Raw genomic sequence first — 23,425 nt, forward strand, 5'->3', positions numbered from 1 at the left:
ACCACCTTGAATTTCAAAAACAGCTCACTTAAGGGAACACAAGATTTCCGAACGAGCCCAATTTTCAACTCGCCGCCCAGCAGGCGGAGCGAAGATCCTCACTGATATACTGCTGAATAATGACGGCAAGGAAGAGTGACTCAAACGAGGAGCTCCCGCTCCGGCTATCCAAAGGCGCTGGAGGCGCCCAGAAGTTTCCAGCCAGGCAGCTGCCCCGCGTCTCTCCTCCTACGTCTCCTGTTCCTCCACCTTCCCCTCCTCTTTGGCGCGGAGCTGCTATTTCCAGATACTTCCACCCCCTTCTGTGTCTCCTCCCTCTGGATAAAGGTGCCCGGCCGGCAAGAGCTGCCTCGCTTAAATCCAGCGGGTGACCTAAGCGGCGGCTGGCGTTTCTTTCCCGGGTTTCCTTCCTCCAGCCTTTGCGCACATCGCCTCTTCTCTTGCGCGCAGCATGAGCGCAGCTGCTCAGTCTCCCGCGCGGATGCAGGTGGAGGCCGGAGGCGGCGAGCGGGAGCCCCTGCCTCCGGGCTGGGAGGTGAAGATAGACCCTCAGACCGGCTGGCCTTTCTTTGTGGATCATAACAGCCGCACGACCACCTGGAATGACCCGCGCCTACAGGAGGAGCGCCTGAAGGTACCGCCACGGGTTACGTGGATTTTTTATTTTTTTTTTGTCTCCTTGGCGTGGGAAAGCCGGCGTTTGTTGGGACTGAGGACGTGGAGCCCTCGCTCTCGGGCTCCCGTCCTGCCGTCTCGTTAAGGAACGGAGCCGAGATGCCTGGGTATTCCGGGCTTCTGTCCTCTCCGTGACTTTTAATAGTTCGTCCCTCTTGCTGTGCGCGCTCCCTGGTTCGCGTGTACGTTGGGGACAGAGGGAACATTTCACTGGACGCGGCGGTTCTAGTGGGAAGGGGAAGGGACGCGTGTGCTGTGCAGCCTAGTTTTTGGGGAGGTCAGAGGAAAAGCCAAGTCTTCTTTCGGACGCCCAGCGCCGCTGGGGCTAAGGACAACACACACACACACACAATTTCCGCTCTCCAGACTTGGGTGTGTACGTGAGGAGGGACGTTCCTCCAGGGGGACGGCCCATGGCGGGTGCGAGAGTTTTTTCTCAGTATATGGCATTGTTGTGGTGACTCCAGAGATAAAGTTAAAGGCCTTCCATTCAGGGCCAGGGGAAAGTGGGGGGGGGGGGGGTGGGAACGGCTGGCGGTTTTCTGCTCTGCCTGCTGCAACTCCCGGCTGGCACCGTTTGAAGGGCAGGGGCCGAGCACTTCCCTGGGGCGCTGGGAGCAATAAGATGCAGTGGGGCAGTGCCAGGAAAAGTCTGTCCTCGCTGCCTCCCCCGCCCCGACTACATGGCTATGCAGTGAGGCTAATAGCTGGCTTTTGTCTCTGACGCACTGCAGTCGTTCCCCCCCGTTTTTGTGCGCTAAATCATTTGATACTTCGTCGTTGCGACGTTTATTTAAAGTTGGCGAAGTCCATCTGGATCTGTAAAGAGGCGAACGTAATTAGCCTGGCTGTACAACAACGACGAAAGTTGCCTCCCCCCCCCACACCCCAATATGGTTTTAACAGACTTGTCTTGGGCTAATGAAGGCTCGATTTAGGTTACTATCCTTAATGTAAATTTTTGTAGGTATCGTTTTTATGCTACAGATTCTAAGACATCCTGGGGGAAAGTTTCATTACTTATGGAGCTTCCTTTTCTAATTTCAAAAAGAAAGGTAGAAAAAAAAAAGATACTTCTTAAGTATAGTTCGTCAGGTCGCACCTCTTCCTTTAAAATTCTATCATTGTTTCTCTTATTGTTTTCTGGAACATAAATTGCTTCTTTTGGTTCCATTTCTGCCACACTGCTTATTGGTTAAATACAATCCAGTGAATAGTATGAAGGAGAAAACCGACAACCTAATGCAAAATAAGGATTAGATTTTAAAAGAATGAATTGCTGGTGTTCATTTTAGAGCAGTGATGGCAAACTTGTGACACGTGTCAAAGATGAGACACCACGCCATTTTGGATAACACGCCACATTCACCAATGCTCAAGTACTACTCTCAAAAACACAACTGCGAAAATGACTTTGCTCTACTTGTTTTTCATTTTTGTAATTATTGGATTTTTCTTTGTATACATAGCACCACATGATTGGACTATATATTTTTTAAAAAATTAAGTGTTTCTCCTCTGTTGGGGGTGGGGGGCTGTGACATGTCAGAGAATCAATTAGGCATTTTCTGAATTTTTGACATGCCGAGCCCAAAAGGTTCTCCGTAGATGCTTTAGAGGTAACATATTTTGTACAGTTCATCTATAGTTCTAATAATTTGCTATTTTGTAAAATCTTGATAGGCTTTCCTATCCCAAATTTTTTTGCTGAAAATACGGCATTCTCACTATTCCGTATAAAGTAGTTTTAATTGAGGTTTCTTCCTCACTCCCTCATCAACATCCCTTGTAACTGCATTTTTCTTCCAGGTCCTCATATTAATTCAGGTGACTTAATATCTTTGAACTGTTCTAGTTGTAAAATAATGTTTTCTCTTTTTTCCCAATACAATTTTGGCGGTGTATGTTGTCTGACATTCTATAAAATGATAGAGGTTGCTGAAATAGTTAGGAGTTGGAATCTACCCAGTTTATCCCCATACACTGCTATTAGCATGGCTGCTTTTCTTTTAAACCCTGGGACCTTCTCTTCATGGCCATTTGTCTTGGGGTGCTAGAGAGACCAGATCCTTGGTTTCTGGGAGGCATCTGCTTGCCAAATTCCTAACTGGAACTTATAACTGGAGTTTACCAGGTTTGGGTAAACTCTTTATAAATATGGGTATTATGCTATTCTGAGGCAGTGATGGGCCTTTTTTTTTTAAAGCAAGTGTTTAGTGCTGCTTGTAATCCACATAAAGCCAATTTAAACTTAGTTCTGCCACTAAGGTACGCTAGTTCTGTCTCTATTAGTTTCATCACAGGTTTTGCGCTCCTTCAAAACAAACAAACAAACAAAAAACACAGGTCTGGCCAATTGTGTGTGTATGTGTGTGTGTGTGTGTGTGTGTGTGTGAATGAGTGTGAGTGTAAGAGAGAGATTACCTTCTCCATTCTGTCTTTGGTGGCTTTGTACTTGATACTTCTGAGTGCTGCCAGAAGATTAAAACTAGTTTCCTTGGTCACATTATTCAAGTATTGTCACTCCATTGTTACTTCTCTCTTTACCTCACACTACTTCTCTATGGCATCTCTCAGAACATTTGTAAGTATGGGTTAGTGCAGGGGTCTGCAACCTTGACAACTTTAAAACTTGTGGACTTCAGCTCCCAGAATTCCTCAGCCAGCATAGCTGGCTGAGGAATTCTGGGAGCTGAAGACCACAAATCTTAAAGTTGTCAAGGTTGCAGACCCCTGGGTTAGTGCTCTGTCAGAAGCTGTGCACGGTGTTCAGAAATAACTTGATAGAAGATGGGTCACACAAAAACATAAGCACTGAAGGGTACTATCTTCCGCTTCATCCCATGCACCCATCCACCCTGGTAATTTAAGAGTGATGAAACCTGCCATTCTGAGCATCTGTCTAGACTTGCCCCACCCCACATTAGGGAGAATGATGGGTGACTATATTCTGCTGGTGAGTTGGGGAGAAATGAAACTTGGGGAATCTCATTCTTTGACTTCTCCTGTCCTGGGTACAGAAGGATAGCATCTTTATCTTCATAGAGACAGATTAGGAAGTAGCAACAGAGGAAACACAATTTATGCAAGCATATGTTTCTGCCAACTATCTATATATTAGATGGGGCTCCCCAATCCCCGCCAGTCCGTGGCCCGCCAGAAACCGGGCCATATAGGTGCGCTGGATCCAGGTAGCATGTGAAACCATGCCCTCTTGGCCTGCAGAAAAACCGCCCTCTACAGAATCGGTCCCTGGCACCCAAAAGGTTGGGGGGAAGGGTGCTGCATTAATCATCATTTTCCTATCTGATTTAGGGGTCATATAATACAAAGAATTGTTTCAACAGATGTCAAATAGTTTAGAATTCAGGACAAACAGCTATTCTATCTTCAGCATCTTGCCTGAGGAAAACATCTTCTTCTCCCTAATGGTAGGGTTGGCCCTGGCAGATCCTCAAAATTTTAATTAAAGATACTTTAATGTCTTGCCTGAACAAAACCGACAGCGAATAACTGTAGTTACTAAGAAAGGTTCTAGATGTTCTGGAAAAGAGCTTCCTGCTTGAATATTAAATGTAGCACAGTGTTGATAGTTGGAAAGATATAAAATATAATAGCAAAAAAATAACCATTATTCTTTAAAATAATTTAGATGACTATCACTTTCTAAATGGGCTCCTTGGTATTCTCTGAGCTTGCTTGTTTTCTTGCAGATGTTTCTTTACCCAAACTAGGTAACATCATCAGTGCTAGTGAGGAGAGGTGTTTGCTCTCAGTTTATATTCTAGTGCAGGGGTAGGCAACCTTGGCTCTTTTATGACTCTTGGAATTCAACTCCCAGAATTTCTGAGCCAGCATGGCTGGCTCAGGAATTCTGGGAGTTGAAGTCCACGAGTCATAAAAGAGCCAAGGTTGCCTACCCCTGTAAGTGTCTTGCCCTGTCAGTGCTGGTGGGTGTGGTCTTAGAAGTTCTTCGAACTATTTACTGTTGGCTTCTTTGGCAGTTCCTTGTTTGGGATATTGTTTACTTGATTGTTGGGCTTAATCTATGTTCATTTGGGTGCTGATTGCTTAGGTCTTTTTGTTCCCATTTTGGCTTGTTGATTGTCTCTTTTGCATAGTCTATAGCAGGGGTGTCAAACTGCCGGCCTGCGGGCCAGATGCGTCACGTGGAAACCACGCCCACCCCATTGCCGGCAATGGCAAAACCGGCCCGATATGTTGCGTGACGTCACAAGTTTGACATGCCTGGTCTATAGATATTGTTTATGTCTATCTATGGCTAATTTGTCAGAGTACCAGGCTTTTTAGAAATTCCCTAGCAATAAAATTTTTGGATTTGGCTTGGTCTAGGATGGTCACAATTTTCCAATTGAAACTATGGTTATACGCCTGTCCATATATTATGACATTAAAGAGTTTTCGTCATGCCTTCTGACTGCCAGTTGGTGTTCATGGATGCGTTCTGCCAGTTTTCTGCCTGTTTGTCCTATGAAGTAGTTGTTGCAGTCATTACATTGTCTGTTGTAGATGACTCTGTTTCTTTCTTCTGGGGCTGCTGTTTTTTTTTTATTTACTTAAGATGTTTTGAAGGGCTTTAGATCAGGGCTTTTCAACCTTTTCACCCATTGTACCACTTTTAGGATATGGCAATATCCGAGTACCACCAGTCGCCTAGCAAGGTGTCAAAAACTTGATGACCAAAAAAAAAAAGGGAAAAAGTGATAAAATACAGATAGTCCTTGACTTACAACAGTTCGCTTAGTGACTGTTCAAAGTTACAATGGCACTGAAAAAAGGGCCCCCCAAGGCACAGGCGAGCAAGACACCTGCCTGCCCGCCCGGCGGCGCTCTTCCTCCTGTCTGAGGTTTCCATTGTGAGCATTTCTGTTGAGGATTGGCAGTGGAGGTGGGGTGGGGGGTGTTTGGTTTTTATTCCCCCCCTCTGCTGGGTGGTTGCAGCAGATTTTGGTCACTTCACATGACTCTGGGACACTGTGACCGTCATAAATATGAATCAGTTGCCAAGCATCTGAATGTAAATCACAAGACCCTGGAAATGCTGCAACATTCCAGCTGATCGGTGTTTCTTCTGGGCTCAGCAGAAGCATCAGCATCAGCGCTGAGTTCCAGCTGGAGCCTGGTGCTGATCCTGGTGCTTCCACTAAGCCCTGACAGCCCTGCAGCTCCAGCCATCTCTCACTCAGGCTTGTGCGGTGCTGCCACCGGTTCAGCTCATTCCCCTCCCCTGCTACTTTTCTAGAATGGTCGCGTACCACCTGCCAGGTGCCAATGTACCACAAGTGGTACCCGTACCACTGGTTGAAAAGCCCTGCTTTAGATGACTTGTGTGCTAGCTGACTCCATATGGTTGTAGTAGAAAATCTTACTTTTGAAAAGTAAGAACAGCTTACATATTGCTATCATTTGCACACTTTAAAATTGCTGCTAAACTGCAAATTAACTATAGCTTAAGTGATATAAATCTTGATTTATTTAAAACAAATGTTAAAATGTTAACATGATAAAACATGATAAAAATTAGGCTTTTTGCCTAATTAAAAAAACTTTATAGATGTAATACTTTTATTAGGTTAATCAAAATGTCAATTTCAAGTTTTTGAATTTGTTAAAATTATTATTCCTCAAGCAAAAATGTTAAAGCCATGAAAAAAGTTTGTGTGGAATTATAGTTTATGATAAGAACCATTCCTGCACCTGCTGCATTCTGGCATTAGCTATTTTGCCTGAAGAATCATTTGTGAAAACTTGAAAACTATCAACATTTTTGGCAGCATTACATAAATTTTAGTTCTGAGAAGATGTGATTTTGACTTTTGTGGTTATCACAGCTATCATTGCTTATGTTGTAATCTAATTTAACTCAAATGGTCACCAATCAGTTGCAATCAAGTGATGTGTAGTGCTTCTGTTTAGCAGTAGCCTCACATTGTTTCCAAAGTATAATATGGACTGGTCCTAAAATATGAAAAGTGTCAAAAACAGCACTTTGCACAAGATCTCTTGCAGCCACATTACTAGAGGATCCTCCAGCCCTTAAGTAGAGCATGTAGTATAAATTAGTCTGCCCCAATGGATGAACCTTTGGGGGGTCACTGTCTTTACACACCTTAAATAAAAAATTAAATGGTTTACTGTAGTTTAAAGACCCAAGAAGTTAAGATAATGGATTATCATTAGTAGGTTCTCTGGCTTTATTTCTCCTCTCACTGAAAGTCAGCAGCTAGCATGAAAATCAACTACTGTACCAAGTGCTCTACTCAACATAGGAGGAATAGGAGAGGGGTAAAATAGTATGAGGGATTGAGGGCTTAAGTCGGTTTTCAAATTTGTTAGTAACAAATTGCAGACATAGTGGCATTCTGTTCATATGACCAGCAGGTTGGGCTGTTTCTGAACCTCAGTCTTGTATTGACTTGTAATTTATAGATTTTAAGAAGAATATGGAATGAAGTAGCATAGAGGTCTCCCAGCACATCAGTAGAAAATGCTATGCATCCAATTTAAATAAAACCACTGTGTTCAATAATTGTGTTTCTTCCCTCCTCCCATCATTTTGTACAGTTTCTTGCTTAGACTAAGCACCTCTGAAACTTTGTCTATGGATTTAAGTTATATAAAGATTCATAAGTGGTAGAAAAAGAGGAGTGTATACATCGCTTATAATACAAGAATCTTGATAATGCAGATAAGTGCACCTTGCTATATTAGATGAAATAGTAACTTTTATTTTATTTTCTTCTTTTAAAATATGTATCTAGATCTTCTAAAGAAAAAGCCTTTTAGTATATTGCATTCTGTTGGATATTATTCAGATGTTTGTTTTTTTCACAAGTCTTTATTGTGAGATTTAAAACATGCCAGTGTCTGCCCTTTTTTATTCCAATTATGTAGACTTGTTTAGATTAATAGCTATTTCTCCTGCTTCTTCAGTTTTATATGTTTTGTAATCCTTGCAATAAGAGATTTAATTTGATTAAAGGGTTCAGTAAATCTACACTTGTTCTAAGGTAAAAGTTTGTAAATCTATTGCACAAGGATCTTGATTTTCAACAACTTTTCCTTTCATATAATATGAGACGGTATCCAGAAACTGTTCAAGACTAAATGCTTTCCTCTTTGTGTTTTCTGCATCGACTTTTTCACATCCTAAGCCGAATATGGACACCATTATTGTGGCACACATTTGTTTCAGCTATCACAATGGGCCTGAGATCTATACTTTAAACCTCACACATCTGTATAATACAGTGTGTAGTGTACTGTATATGTATGGGTATTAGATTTTGAAAGATCCAGATCTCAGAATGGAAGCTTACTAAGTGGCTTTGAGCCAGTTATTCTTTCTCTGTTCAACCAGTCTCACATATGATTATTAATAGAGATAAAATTGGAGGCGTGTTTATATATTTTCCCTACGTGAAATTAAGTGGAACATAAATCAATAAACAGCCTTGAGAAGAGATGTCTTGAGCTACAGGAAGTCCTCAACTTGCAACCACATTTAAATCCCAAATTTCTGTTGCTAAGCAAGGCAGTTGTTAAATGAGTTTGCTTCATTTTGCAACCTTTTTTACCACGGCTGCTAAGTGAATCATGAGGTTGTGCTTCATTTCCAACCTTTTTTACCACGGCTGCTAAGTGAATCATGAGGTTGTTAAGCAAATCTGGCTTCCCAATTGACTTTGCTTATTGGAGGCTGGCTGGTAAGGTTACAAATGGAGATCATATGACCCTCGCACAGTGCAACTGTCATAAGTAGATCCCAGTTGCCAAGACCCCAAAATTTGATCTTGTGACCATGGGGATGTTGCAGTGGTCATAAATGTGAAAAATGGCCATAAGAAACTTTTTTCGGTGACATTGTAACTTCAAATGGTCACTAAACAAATGGTTGTAAGTTGATTTGTAATTGATTTGCACCCTGGCATTGGATTATTACAGGTAATCCTCAATTTACGACCACAATTGAGCCCAAAATTTCTGTTGCTAAGTGAGGCATTTATTGAATTTTGCCCCATTTTATGATTTTTCTTGCCACAGTTGTTAAGTGAATCACTGCACTTATTAAATTAATAACACAATTTTTAAGTGAACCTGGCTTCCCCACTGACTTTGTTTGTCAGAAGGTCACAAAGGGTGATCACGTGACCCCCGGGACACAGCAACCGTCATAAATATGAGTCAGTAGCCAAACATCTGAATTTTGATCACGTGACCAGATACCATAACGGTTGTCAGTGTGAAAAACGGTTATAAGTCACTTTTTCATTGATGTAACTTTGAATGGTCACTAAATAAACTGTTGTAAGTCGAGGACTACTTGTATTGCGATTCATATAACGTTAAAATTATATGGAGACCCACTGTTTTGCTCTCAAGATGTATACATGATGCATCTTTATTAACAAGGTTCATAAATAATGCACATGTGTGTATCTCTTCAACTGAAAAGTTCTTTGTGGTGCTCTTTATAAGATTTTTTTTAAAATAACTTGCTTTTAAGTTTAGTAAGATCAAGCAATGATGCAAGCTCTCTTTATGCAGCTTTCGTCACCTTCTGATGCAGTCTTTGAGTCCAGCTTCCATTTATAGGCATGGAGGGTGTATGGCTTCACATGCTTTAGAAAGCTCAGGGCCACTGCTAGTAGGATCTTATCACCCTTCAGAGTTGAATTCTGTTTTGATTATTTAAATGAAATTAACCAGAGGAAAGTGCATAGTTTTTCTGAATTTCTCGCAGCTTCGTCTTGTCCTTGCCAGCAGCCACTCGTTGCCAGTGTTTAAAGAAAAAAAAAAATCACTGTCTAATTTATGTAAGTTCAATTAGATACAAAATTAATGGATTTTAAATAAAAGAAATGCAGAAACGATTCCATAAAGATAATAGCATGAAATCAGATGATTAGTAAATCAAATTGAGTTTCCTGAAGTGTTTTAGGCAGTGGTGGCGAACCTATGACACGGGTGCCAGAGGCGGCACTCAGAGCCCTCTCTGTGGGCACGTGCGCCGTCGCCCCAGTCCTAGGCCTTCAGCTGGGTTTTATAAAACCTTTTCGTTTTAGGCCTCTGCCACCATGTACAAAAAAAAAAAAGGTTCAATCAATAAGTCAATTTCAACTTCTCGCGGGAAAGTTGAAATTGAAAGTCTTGCAAAGTTGGAATTGATTGGTTGAACTTTTTAGTCCCACCCAGTCTGCTGTTACCACCGTAGCCACACCCACCCAATGGGCCACACCCACCCGGCACCCGACAATGCATAAGTGGGTTTTGGGTTGCAGTTTGGGCACTCGGTCTCTAAAAGGTTCGCCATCACTGGTTTTAGGGAAAACTGATAAATTCTCTAATCAGCATATTTAAGCATTTAAATGTGGTGAGACAATATAAATCAACAGCTTACCTATAATAAAATAAGTAACCAGAAATCAGAACTGAAAGTAGCTGAATAGTTCCTACTAGGAGAGAAAAACAGGTTATACCAGGTTACACCTGCTACTGGGTCAGCTGGGAGTTGCACTGTCATTCCCTCCTCTCCTTCTGTTCTAGTTATCTGTTCCATTTGTTTATACAAACAAAACCCTAGCCAGGAAATTAGTTCATATTTAGTACATGAGGCAATGGGATGAGACAAAATTGGGCCTATATATTGCTGTAATGTTGGGAAAGGTTCAGCTCAGAAATCCTCAGCTTTTCAAGATACTGTATGCTTGGATAATTGGTATTCTGTAATCTGCACTCTCAGTATTTTCTCAGTGCTGTACTTTTAATATGTACATACAGATAAGCCTCAATTTACAACTACAGCTGAGACCAGAATTTCTGTTGCTAAGTGATGAGATCATAAAGCAGGGTGCCATGTGACTGCATTGCTTAGTGATGGCAATCCTGGCACTCCCTGTTTGTCCAGACACATGGATTGTTAAGCAGGAAGCAGAGGGAGTCCCAGGTAAGAGCACAGAGGTGCCGCACTGGGGGATGGGGGAAGCCCATCGCCGACCACACGTGAGTTGGGGGCTGTTGCAGTTTGGTGTGAGCTCATGGAGCCAGGGAAAGAGGGTGCGGGGGTGCAGGTGTGTGAGCACAGGAGTGCTGGGAAAAGAATATGCTGTGACTTGGGGGCTCCTTGGGGCGTCGCAGCTCTGGGGTTGCAAGAAGCCCCTGAGCTGCAGCAGTACAGCACAAAGCCATAGCTATCCCTGGAAATGTTAACTCCCCCAGCCTAGTCCAACAGCTTTATACTGCAGACCTCAGGAACTGCCGTGCAAACCAACCATGCCAAAGAATGCATTGACAATGCAGCACAAATCTGCCATGCTCTGGGAAATATGAACAGCATGGCACAAAGCTGCAGCCCAGCACAGCCTGCCCCTCGCTGCCCTGCACTCCTCCACCCCAGCTGATGTTCACCATCTTGCTCTTTCTGCTAATGGGACATTTCTATCCTGGCTACTTCATGATGCAGCTTCTGGCCACATGAGGCATTTTCTCCAGGTGTTGTGAGAACGGGCGCACTGTTGAGGATGGCAGGCACTCCATTCTCATGATGCTTCAGAAGACCTCCAAAGCTTTGGAGAATGGTGTTTGAGATTTGGAGAACACGGTGAGTGGCCTAGGGGAGAAAGCCTGGTGTAGTCAGCAATTTCCTTGCATAGCCTCAGGCCGGGCACGGCTCGGCAGCAGTGGGATAAAGATGGCAAAGGTCAGCTGAGTGCACCAGGGCCTGTGGAGCGCATGGTGGCAGAAACATTGTGGTGCTGGGAATTTCTGGCTGGGTGTGGGGCTTGAGGTGGCATTTCTGTGGCAGTGGTGGCCCTAGGGCTGAAGTAGAGGCTTGGAGGCAGTGGAAGTTGGTTGAGCCTGCTTGAAAGCCTCAGGCCTGTACTTCAGCACCAGCCCTGCTGCTGTTGCCAAGAGTGCCACATACAAGCCAAGGTGGCCAAAAGGACATAGACATGGGGAAGATAAGCAGATGGGAGGTGTTGAGATGCCCTGGCAGTTATAAGTGTGGGTGCGCTGCCAAGTGCCTGAATTTTGATCGTGTGACAATGGAGGCTCTGTAATGGTCATAACTTCAGGGGCCTGTTTAATTCACTGTTTTCAGCACCATCATAACTTCAAATGGTTGCTGAAGAAATGGTTGTAAGTCAAGGACTACCCCCACCACAACCCTATGAGGTGGATTGGGCTGAGTGAGAATAAGTGACCCAAAGTCACCCAGCTGGCTTTCATGCCTAAGGCAGATCTAGTGCCCTGCTTTTCATACCACTATCTTAATTACCATGCCAAACTTTCATCAATGCCTGTACTTCAAGTAGGCATTAACTTTGACATAATTTTCTCTGTCCGTTTTTTTTTTTGCATGCTATACTTCCGTTATTAATATAACTCAAGCTCCAGTCCTACATGCAGTTACCATGGAATAAAATAATTCCAGGTAAACTATGAATCCCCATAAATATATACTAGACCATGGTAACTGAGAAAAATCAGTTGTTCCAATATTAGAAGCATTTGTTGGTAGATGGTATCAACAATCAGTAAAGTGTAAATTATAACTATTATTACAACAACTAATATGACTTAGCCCCTGTTGTACCATTCCAGTACATTTTAAAATATGGTTTGATTACGTGAGAGTTAGCCTACATAAGGAGCAATTAATACTGAGCACGGACATTAAGATTTCCCTTCCTTTCCCTCCTCTCAGAGAAATGCTTGGTGAATTTACTTAGATATATTATAATTAAACTTGTACTGTCAATTTAGCTATATCTGTTATCAAAAGGATTGTTTTAACTACTGTATATTGGGCTCACAGATTTTTTATTTTTATATCTAATTACAACTTTTCCCTGTGAAATCATATGAAGGATTTTTCTTTCTCCCTTGCATATTTTGTGCTGGAGGCACCTTTGTTTATCTACAGTACTGATGACTTCACAATAGCAATCCTATACTCTTTTTTAACAAGATGATTCTTGTAATTCTGCTCTAGCAAGTCTTCTAGCATATTCTGTTTATCTAACATGCATCTCCCCAGTTTATACTTTTACCACTAGGCCTCAGGCAGATACCTTTAATAAATGAGTAGGAATTATCTTAATCCTAACTCTTCCTTTCTGTATACAAAACACACGGAAACACTGGCGGGAAGGGGAGAAATCCTAGCAAATTCTTAAACATCCTTTTGGTGAAGGTGATACTTTTATATTTTGGGGACTGGCTAAGAGCTAAAGAGGATCAGGGCAAGGATACAAAGTGAGAAAGGCTTTGACACACATGTGAGCAGGAATATTTTTCTATTGTCAATAATTTTGGTAATTTCTTTTTTATAACCTCTCTGGATTTACAGTTATACTTCAGAATGGGAAGAAATTGTACTATTTACTTTGGGGAGCCAGAGAAATTCTGAAAATTGCCAAAAAAGGGAATTGTAACACACACACAACACACACACACACCCCTATCCCTCATATCTCAGATTGCCTGCATTTGCGAGACCTGATTATTTCCAAGGTTAATGAAATACGCTCAGGCCTGTATTGTATCAGTGTAAAGGTGACAAAGCCCAAGATAACCACACATAAGGAATATATTAAATGTGTTGTATTTTAGCTTCTCAGCAATTCCAAGGTAAATAGATTTACATTCAAAAGAAGCTAAATTTGGTGATAACATCAAATTGAGTGAAGTAGCACCAGAAGATTGGGAAAAGAATGTGCTACAAATTATAAGAGATCAAAATAATAAGTAAGGTAAGAGAGGGCATAGCCCGAGTTGCATAATGGGTAGAGAAAGATGTCCGTGGAGATTCTCAGTCATCCAGGTCACGGTTGTCCCAAAGGTGCTTTTTCAAAAGGCAACTGGACTTTGTTTTTCCTTGAAGATGTTTCTCTTCTCACCCAAAAATCTCTTGCATAATGGGTGGAGAAAGAGGTGCAGAAGAGGCCTTCCCTAACTTCTCAGGCTGTAAAGTGAGAGATTGGTAGGAGATTTGTACTTTCAGATTTGCAAGATTCATTTCAGCTTTCCCAGGTAGACCAGACAGGAAACACAACTAGATGAGCTAATTCTGTTTTATTGTAAAGATTCTACATCTTGCAGGTGTAAACATACAGATATGCTGATGTATCCTTTACAGCAGGGCTCTGCAACCTTGACAACTTTAAAACTTGTGGCTGGCTGGCTGAGGAATTCTGAGAGCTGAAGTCCATAAGTCTTAAAGTTGTCAAGGTTGCAGAGCCCTGCTTTACAGCTTGAGAAGCTTGTGGAAGGGTGGGGACCTTTCTGTGCCTCTTTTCTCCACCAAGGGTAGGCCCTCTCAAATCCCGCCATTCCCTGGGTAACATTTCTTTTCCCCATCTCAGAGTCTTTCTCCATTTCATTTCAGGTACACTTTAAATTTCAACAATAGCAGTAATACCTTTCCTTTATTTTGTACAACTCAAGGTAATCTACACACAATGCTCTTGCCTCCTACTTTCCCCATGAGGGCAACCTCTGTGGTGGGTAGTTGGGGGGAGAGTAATTGGCCAAATGTTATCAGCCAGTTTGCATACCTAAGGGAGGACTAAGGTTTACTGTCTCTTAGTCTCTAGCTAGCCCAACTCCTTAGCCACATCAGATTGGCTTTTGAATGTGTTTGCTCTTTAATTGCTCTCTAATGCTAAAATTCTAATATAACTTCATTCTGGCAATTTTTGCCAAAATTGTTTCATGTTTTCTGGTGAATGCCTACTATTCATTTTTGTATTCCTACTTTTAAAAATAATTTGTATTTGAAACAACAGGAAATAATTTTTTCACTTTTTTCTCCCATATTCTGATCTGGATATGCAGGGCCAGTATATTTTTTAGGAAGAATGAATTCCAAATTTTCTAGTCTAAACCAAAGTACCACATTTAGAATCCAGAGAAGCTTGGTTAATAAATTAGCTTAGTGAGCCATTCTTGCTGTGTAAACAATGTTAGACATAGGCAAGTTGTAAGCTGTGTAAACCCCTCACTGGAAATAGTCATGGTTTATGTATGCAAGGTATGCCATATTATTCCAGGCTCCTTTATTTATAGTGTACAGCCACTTTTTGTTTAATGGATGCCATGTTTAGCAACCGTTCACAAATATGATGATTAGGTTTTTATAAAAGATTTTCTGACCAATGCACACACTTAGGCCCAAATTTCTGTGCCTGACAAATAACACATACCAGAGTGATAGTAATGCCTGGTTTGCAATCTGAGAGAACTTGATATAAATGAGAAGGCAGTAATCTTTGCAGCATCTCTCTTTCATGTGTTTGCTTAGCGACCATATAGTTTCCAATTTAAGAAATGAATCGTGGTTGCTAAATGAGAAGTACATATGCTTTTTTGTTTTATTTGTACCATGAATACATACTTACCGTATGTGTGTTTGTAGTTTAGTATCTGTATATATATGTCTCTAAGTAATATGTATTACTAATCATTGAAGTAGTATATAGTTCACTGATTAGTAATACATATATTACTTACAGAGAGACATATATAGTATATAGTTCACTGATAGTTTTTCAAAATAAAGTCATGAGTTAACTTAATACAGGTTTAAATGTGAATACCAGAATCTTCCAGTTACATGCTTTGGAAAAATGGAAAAATGCCAATTCAAACCTTTTCAGACAACCTATTTTGCTTATTATCTTTCCACTTTAGGGTCACTGTGAGAAGAGGAAAATTGTGCTAAATGCTTGGGGTAGTAATTTATGGAAACCCTTTTCCTTAAATATTCAGTGGCATCAAAATGTGAAAATTCTGTATACTAATAAAGCATGACATGGTATCAAATTATATAATATGATGGCCCAATTGTCACTTTAAAAGGCATCTTTGCTGCATTTCCATATACTGTAAATGTCATAGTGGGGTTTCATTACTTTAAATTGCACAGACCTGGTAGTTGATATTCTCAGGAAGATTTTGGATTGTTGCTGTGGGGGGTGGGGAGGTTATGGTTTTTTATTTTGAGGGTTTTTAATATCATAAGCTGCCAGAGGTTACCTGTGTGCTAGTTGGGCAGCAGTTTAGATTAGTTTATACAATGGTATTTATTTTATTTATTAATTAAACTTTGCATTATTGAATGATATTTTATGAGCAAGAGCAGTAGTTGCTATCTGATCTCACTGGAAGATTCATCTAGAATGTAATTCCCAAAATAGAATTACCACTGCAGGAAGAGCTTCATTAGGAGGGGAATCTCTTGCATAAAGTTCTGCTTCTATCCTGTTCACAGTCTAAATATCATATTACAAACATACTTAAGCTTGCAGCATTTATCTTCCATTCTTTCTGATTTCTTTTTTCTTTTGATCTGCCTACCCTTCCTTCCAAACTTCACCCCACACATTCACATTACTGCAGCTGATAAATCCCTACTTTGATATTAAATGGATCCATCTGTTTCCACTTCCAATGACATTCTTTAAATAGCATTAAAAAGAACATTGTCCTCTGTTTATGTCCTGTTCATTTTGTTATTTGAAATAATTTTATTTATTTTATTTATTTTATTTTAATTTTATCATGGACTATCATAGCCAGTTTTCCTTTTTCAAACATGACAGATAAAAGATACACATTTTTTTTATTTTTTCCCTGATGTTTGCAAGTTTTTGTTTGGTTTTTTCTTTCCATATCTTCCCATATCTATTTGAATATATGAGAATAAAGTGGTACCAGAAATGAAATTTCAAGAGAAACTGCAGAAGAGAGGATTAATAATTTTGTGTTCATTTACCTCTCGATTTCCCAAACATTCACATAAAAGAGCAAATGTTTGCTTCAACTATGGCTTATGTTTACTGAAATGAATATGCAGAAATTATAACTATGTTTAATGTTGGCTAGTCTTACAGACCAGTACCCTACAGATTTGTTAAATTTGTTATTCCCTAATCCCTAGCAAACACAACTATTTTTATCTCCTATTAAACACAACTGTTATTGTCTTCCATTTGTTATTGAATTTGTTACTGTCTTACTAACTGAACAAATGCAGTGACTCACTTAAAAACTATGGCAAGAATGGTCATAAAATGGGACAAAACTCACTCAAATGTCTCACTTAGCAACATAAATTGTGGGCTGAACTGGGGTCGTGAGTTGAGGACTACCTATAGTTGTAGCTGAGAGTCAACAATTTGAGGCTACTTTTGTTTGTCATAATGTTGCCTTTCTCTTTGTTTCCAATATTTGTCCATGTTTTGGCAAAAGTTTGGGTCAACCTTGATCTTCAAGTTAAAAATGAAATTGTTGCTGCAGTTACATAGCACTTCCAAAGCCTAGTGCACTTGCAGTAATAATCGCTGCCTTAGTGCTGTTGCAACTTCAGACTTTTTCATAAGCCGGAGGAGAACATGCAGGTTTGCATTAATGTTGGGATGTGACAAATATTTCCTCTGTTTTAAATACACAATAGCTCTGAAAGTCACCCATTTTATCTGCAAATTAAAACAGAATGTACTTGATATGTTATCGCCCTTGATATGTTAGCATGCTGTAATTTTGAGCCCAATGTTGAGAAATGAGTGGTGGAAGGGGCTTCAGTTCGGAGAAAAACAAACACTTCATTCTTTATATAATCAATATTTCTCCTATTGCCCTGGGCAAGAGAAATGCAGCTAGAACAGAGATTTATTTTAGGATTATTGGAAGCTGTTGCTGCTCAGCTTTCTGGCCCATTTAATTTAGTGATTTCTGACAGAGACAGTAATTCAGGTAGGTATATGTTCTAACTTGGCTTGGAGTTTCAAAAAAATTAATTCTAGAATATTTCTATGCAAGATTTTGTTTCTTGAGTATAATTTTAAACTTTATAAAATAATGAGAAGGGCCATAATATAGTAAGAAGGATACTCTACTGCTTGTCTGATGTGTTTTAGCACAATTTTCTGCCTTTAAAGGACTGGTGCAACACACATAAAGTGTTAAAGACTGTAAATCATTTCAGTTATTGCCTTCTAAATGTCTTAAAGTATTTTAATCATTACTTGTTAATGTTAAATATGGATAATAGAGTAAAAGCATACTATTAATGGACCAGAAATTGTCAACTATGTTTAGAACACTTGACTTGAGCTATCATGAAGCCCTTCAGAAAAGCTATGAAATATGTTTTTATCTTAATCACCATATGTCGTTCATATAGTTACTGATTTGCAGGTATAGATGTTCAAGTCCATCCTTGGTCTAGAACAGTGGTAGGCAACCTTGGCTCTTTTATGACTTGTGGACTTCAACTCCCAGAATTCCTGAGCCAGCATGCTGGCTCAGGAATTCTGGGAGTTGAAGTCCACGAGTCATAAAAGAGCCAAGGTTGCCTACCCCTGGTCTAGAAGCTCATTGGATGACTCTGAGCCAGTCTCTCTCAGTGCAACTCGTTCCACTAGGTTTTTGCTGAAAAAATAAGGAGCACTGTACGTGCCACTTTGAGCTTCTGAGGCCACAAATCAAACAAATGAATAAACACAATGACTAAAGAATCTTTAGTCTCCTGCTGCAGTTACATAACTTAGAAATTGTATGTCTTGAATTTTAAAAATCTTAATTTCTAAATCTGTACTGTGTAATCTGTTTGTCTAGGAAAGTGCGTCAGCAAATGGCCCATCTCGAAACAGCGTGAATCAAGCCCAAATCCGAGATGGAAACGTGGGATATCCAAAGCTTCGTGCTGGTTATATTCCAATTCCAGTTGTACATGAAGGTGCAGAAAACAGACAGCATTACTCATACAATTCTGGCTATCAGCCTGGCATTCAGCGTGTCAAGGCAGAAACCATTCCTACCCAAGTTCGGGCCCCATCATCTCCAAGAGGAAGCTTTATCCGGTCACAATCTCCAGCTAGAGGGTTTGCAGAAGCTGCCCAGACAGATAAGCCATGTGCACAATCAGCAACAACCCCAATCCAAATACAGTCCTCGGGATCTGAGGTGAGTTTGTAGCAGTATTTGGCAGGGTTTATGCTAGAATTGTTGCATTATGAAAATGATAATATAATGGCCTCATTTATTCTCCTGTATATTGAATTATAAGTACTTTTATGCAAATGGGTTTTGTTAATAGGTGTTAATTTCTGGTGTTGTGTTTGGATCAGTTTTGAAGGAAGAGCATTGCACATTACTATAAACACAACACAATCATACTTTTCCCAAGTTATAGATGTGGTCCTTTGGGAGGTCCCTTTCCAGATCAGTTTGAATGCTTGTTTTGACAGTTAAACCATCTGCAGACAGCATTTTGGTCTTATTTAGACCAGGTTCACTTTGTTGCTATTATTTATTAGATTTATACAGGTGGTAAATAAAAGAATACTCAAACTGAGTAAAAACTGAGTAAAAATAAAGCAGAATGCAAAAAGGATAAAATTAAACACAATTAAAGAAACAGCTTCAGTAATTCCAGGATTGAGATAATCCTGATCCTATTGACTTTCCATAAGGTTTTGATGGTATAATTCTTTCCTTGAGAGGAACTATATTATGAGATGAGATGAACCTGTGAATGAATGAACGAACGAACGAATGGTTTTGAAATGGTTGGTACAATGATTAGCCTTGGTTATTCCATTATCCTTTTGTCATCCTATTTTCCAGTTCTGGATGTGGTCTTAATCAATCAATCAATCAAATACATTGGGATCAAAAATATCTTGGCCCATGAATACCATGGTCTGTGTGAAAAGCAGGTTTTCAGTTCTTTTTTAAAGCAAAGAAATTCCTTGCACCCTGAATTGCACTTGGAAACCCACAAATAACCAGTGCAGCTCATGGAACATAGGTGCCACATAGGAATACTGAGGTACACCTTTAAATGCTTGAGTAGTCATATTGTAGACCAATTGTAATTTCCAAGTGATCTTTAAGGGCAGTTCATATACAATTGCACTCACCCAAGTGAGAAGTGACCAAGGCATGAATGATTGTAAATAGAGCCTGCAGGTCCAGGAAATATGCTGAATAAATAAATAAAGGATTATTCATTCATTCATTCATTCATTCATTCATTCATCCATTCAGTGTGCCATCCATCTCATCTAGAGATTTAATATTTTAATATTTCATACGCCTCCTCTATCCAGGTAGTTCTTGCTTGTTCAGCAGCCTTTCAAGATAAGACGATGTTGAACAAGGAGACTTATGTCTGTTCCTCATAGTTGTGTCTGTTTCAGTGTCTTGATGTTACATGATTGCAATTTGGCTCTTGGTAATAGTGTGCCTTTACAATGGATACAGTGTCTTGCTATGACGTAATTGCCATTTGCAAGCTTTAAAGCTGAGTCAACAGGCAAGCCAGCAGGAAATTGCAAGTCCCATTTACATGAAGTTGCACTTAATGATCTGCAGTGATTAATTTAACAGTCACAGCTAGAAGTGATGAACTGACATAATAAATCATGAGTTTTTCATTTTACTGTTGCTTTGCTTAACAACAGACTTATGGGTCTGTCTTTTTGCAGTTAGTGAGGACTATCTGTATCTGATGATATGGAGGTGCATATTATCAGCATGTGGATGATGCTTCATTCTAAATATACAGTTGTTAGATATTTCATATAGATATTTGCGTAAAAGATCCTGTTAAACCCCATGATTTAACAAGAGATTGAGCAGAATTATACTCACCACCTTCTGGCAAAACTGTCATATCCATTTTTAATTGAGATATCCTCCACAGAAAGATACCATAATCATATCAGAAATGTCTGAGAAATCCAGAGAATTTCTAAATTCTGTCAAACATCATATTGGTTTCTGTAGCATGATGCCTTCAACTGTTCCATACTTACAGCAATGCTGTCTGCTGAATCAAAACATTCTCAGTCTATGATGTTAAATCAGTTCCAACTTTGTTTATTAACCACCTAACGAATTGGGTATATATTTATAAACAATAGGAATATTTTTCTTAAGGTTATTTTTTAATGATTAAAACACACTGCCAAGTAAATTGCTTCAACACATTGCTGTGATCCTTTCTAACTTCTAAATAATGTTAAACCAATTGGGACAATGATTTATCTTTAAACTTTTTAAAACAGCATATATAACTATTAGTAAATAGGTTGGGTTTAGTATGTGATTAGAAACTAACAACTTTATCTGAAATGTTTGTTTCTTGGAACATGGCAACTAAATCTGATAATTGCTTTTCCTCCAGCGGTCTCCATCTTCAGAATCGCCAACAATTTCCCCTCAGTCTTCTAGTAGGCATAGCTCAGGAAGTCATCAGCTCCCTCGAGGATATATTCCCATCCCTGTGATCCATGAGGGAAATGCCCCAAGACAGCCATCACAAGTCTATCATCAGGCACAGAAGATGCCTTGCCCAGCCCAGCCAAGTGACTACCAACCTCATCAACCAGTGTACCATAAAATTCAAGTTGATGATTTGGATCAGAAGCCACAGCGGGCACAGTCCCCATTCAGAGTGTCACAGCGAGGCTCAGCAAGTCGTGAAAGTTCACCAGGAAGAATCCAGTCACCAACACCAATCAGACTACAGCCAGTCAAACCTCAAGTAAGTACAATGAGCTTCTACAAACTCCTCTTTAGCTAATTATGTTGAAGTCATTATTCATACATAATATTAAAGAGTAGTGACAAAGGCCATAATCATCTCTTGACAGACTAAGGATTTTACATTAAAAATTAAAATTCCATTTTTATGGACATTTATGATTACCTGAGCCGTACCATAACCATTTTATGAGTCTTTTCTGTCTGCAAACTTTTGCATTTGGTTATGGAACAGGAATAATAAAGAGAATTTTGCAGTTACTTCTTTCTGTTCAGGAGAACCTTCTGAGAATTATAATAATAATATTTTATTATTAAGGCCTGGGGTTACAGAAAACTGTCTTATATGGAGCCAGACTACTGGTTTGTATTGGTTACTATCAATGCTGACTGGTAGTGTATTCCTAATGCTACATAGAGATAACCGGATTTGAACCTAAGACTCTTCTGATATAAAGCATTTGATTTGACATATAACTCCATTATGTAGTAACTAGTATTTGAAGATTTCCAATATAGGACATATTACTAGTATTCTGTTGCTACACCTTTTCTCATAGTTTGTTTTGTTCTGAATTTTTTCAACAACAGGATTTTTTTTCTGTTGCCTTTTCTCTTTTTGTTATTTCTTTTTCATCATAGAATGTGATTCTCAGAATTCTGGCTTGTTACTTTGGTTCACAATGCATGCACAGCGCCTTTTACTGAATGATTTCCAAGATTCTGGAAATGTTGAACTCGTCATTATAATTATTTCTAAGTTTCAACCCCTGTACATGTTCTTAATTTGCATTTCCTAATAATAAGCAGCTTGTTTTTCTCTTTCTCAGCAACAAGTGCCAACTGAAGAAGCACCGCCACCTCTGCCACCTGATACTAAGCTTAAAAACAAGGCTGGTTCACCTGGAACAGAAAGTCCTGCTCAAAGTATCCCCATTCAAGTCATACGTAAAGATGTAGATACTAAGTCACCCCAGCAGGTACCATTTTCTCCCATTCAAGTCATACGTCCAGATGTAAACACTAAGCCACCCCAGCAGGTACCATTTCCTACAGTAGAACATGTTGATAACAAGATTCCGTGCCCTGTTAAAGTTGTTCCAATAGAAGAGAGATCTTTACCACAGGAACATGAATCAGAGAAGACTTTAGAAGCAGAAGAGCCTCAGAAACATCCAGGGGTCTTGAAAGTTGAAGCTATTCTAAATAGGGTACAGATCCTAAAACAGGAAGTTGATTCCTTTCAAGGAAAGAAAAATGACAAAAAGTACCTATGGATAGAAGAGTACTTGACCAAAGAGCTGTTAGCTTTGGACTCTGTGGACCCTGAGGGTCGTGCAGATGTTCGGCAGGCCAGGAGAGATGGTGTAAGAAAAGTCCAGAATATATTGGGAAGACTTGAACAGAAAGCAGAGGATGCTCCAGAGACCACTCAAGGAGATGAATTTCAGTCATCTTTGCCTGAAAGTAGTCCATTGTCACAGGAAAAAATGGAGATTGAGCCGATGGTGGAAAATCTTGATATAAATAATGAAAATGCCAAGGAGCAAATCAAAATAGAAATGGAACAACCTGCATCTAAGGAAGACATAGTCTCAAATCTTGCTAAAGAAAGTTGCACAGCTAAATCTGACTGAACCATAAAGACAGGCAAAACCTGGTCCTTGGAGTCCTTAAATTAAATGTGTGTTAAGCAAATTTTAACTTGCATGCATTTCCAGAGCTTTGCACCAGTTGGTTTTTAATCAACAGCTTGGATCACGGAAAACAGTTGGGGGGCAGAAAGGGGTACATAAAAATAATGTTTAGCTTATATTCTGTATCTTGCTCAAATAATGTGTTTGAAAAATACCGTGTAAAATGACTGCTTTCAATTTAACACAATGAGTGAAAAATGATTTCAGTCAATTTCAGTTAGCAGAGTTGCTTTCATAAAATCATTACTTATGTATATCTAAATAAGACAGCCTTTTTAAAAAAAAGACACTTAGGGAAAATGTTTTCATTATTAGGCACTTTAAAAATGTCTGGAAAGTGTGTTAAGAAACTATAGGGATATTTATATGTACTGTATTGAGAACTTCAATGCTATATTTTAAATGAGAAAAGAAATAAAACAGACTGTAGAAGCCTGATGAACCTGTGTGGTTAATAAACAAGAAAGATGACTGTA

General features: G+C 39.7%; 1 protein-coding gene across 1 annotated transcript; it reads left to right on the forward strand.

Moving 5' to 3' along the window:
* The first annotated feature begins 348 nt into the window (after positions 1-348).
* On the forward strand, positions 349-23,425 carry BAG3 (BCL2 associated athanogene 3). The gene is made up of 4 exons (XM_015817228.1): positions 349-634; positions 18,319-18,666; positions 20,894-21,253; positions 22,083-23,425. Exons 1-4 carry the CDS (start codon positions 452-454, stop codon positions 22,887-22,889), a joined length of 1,698 nt encoding a protein of 565 aa, XP_015672714.1. The 5' UTR covers positions 349-451; the 3' UTR covers positions 22,890-23,425.

The sequence above is a fragment of the Protobothrops mucrosquamatus genome, unplaced genomic scaffold (assembly GCF_001527695.2).
Source record: "Protobothrops mucrosquamatus isolate PMUCROS unplaced genomic scaffold, P.Mucros_1.0 scaffold566, whole genome shotgun sequence".
NCBI classification, from domain to species: domain Eukaryota; kingdom Metazoa; phylum Chordata; class Lepidosauria; order Squamata; family Viperidae; genus Protobothrops; species Protobothrops mucrosquamatus.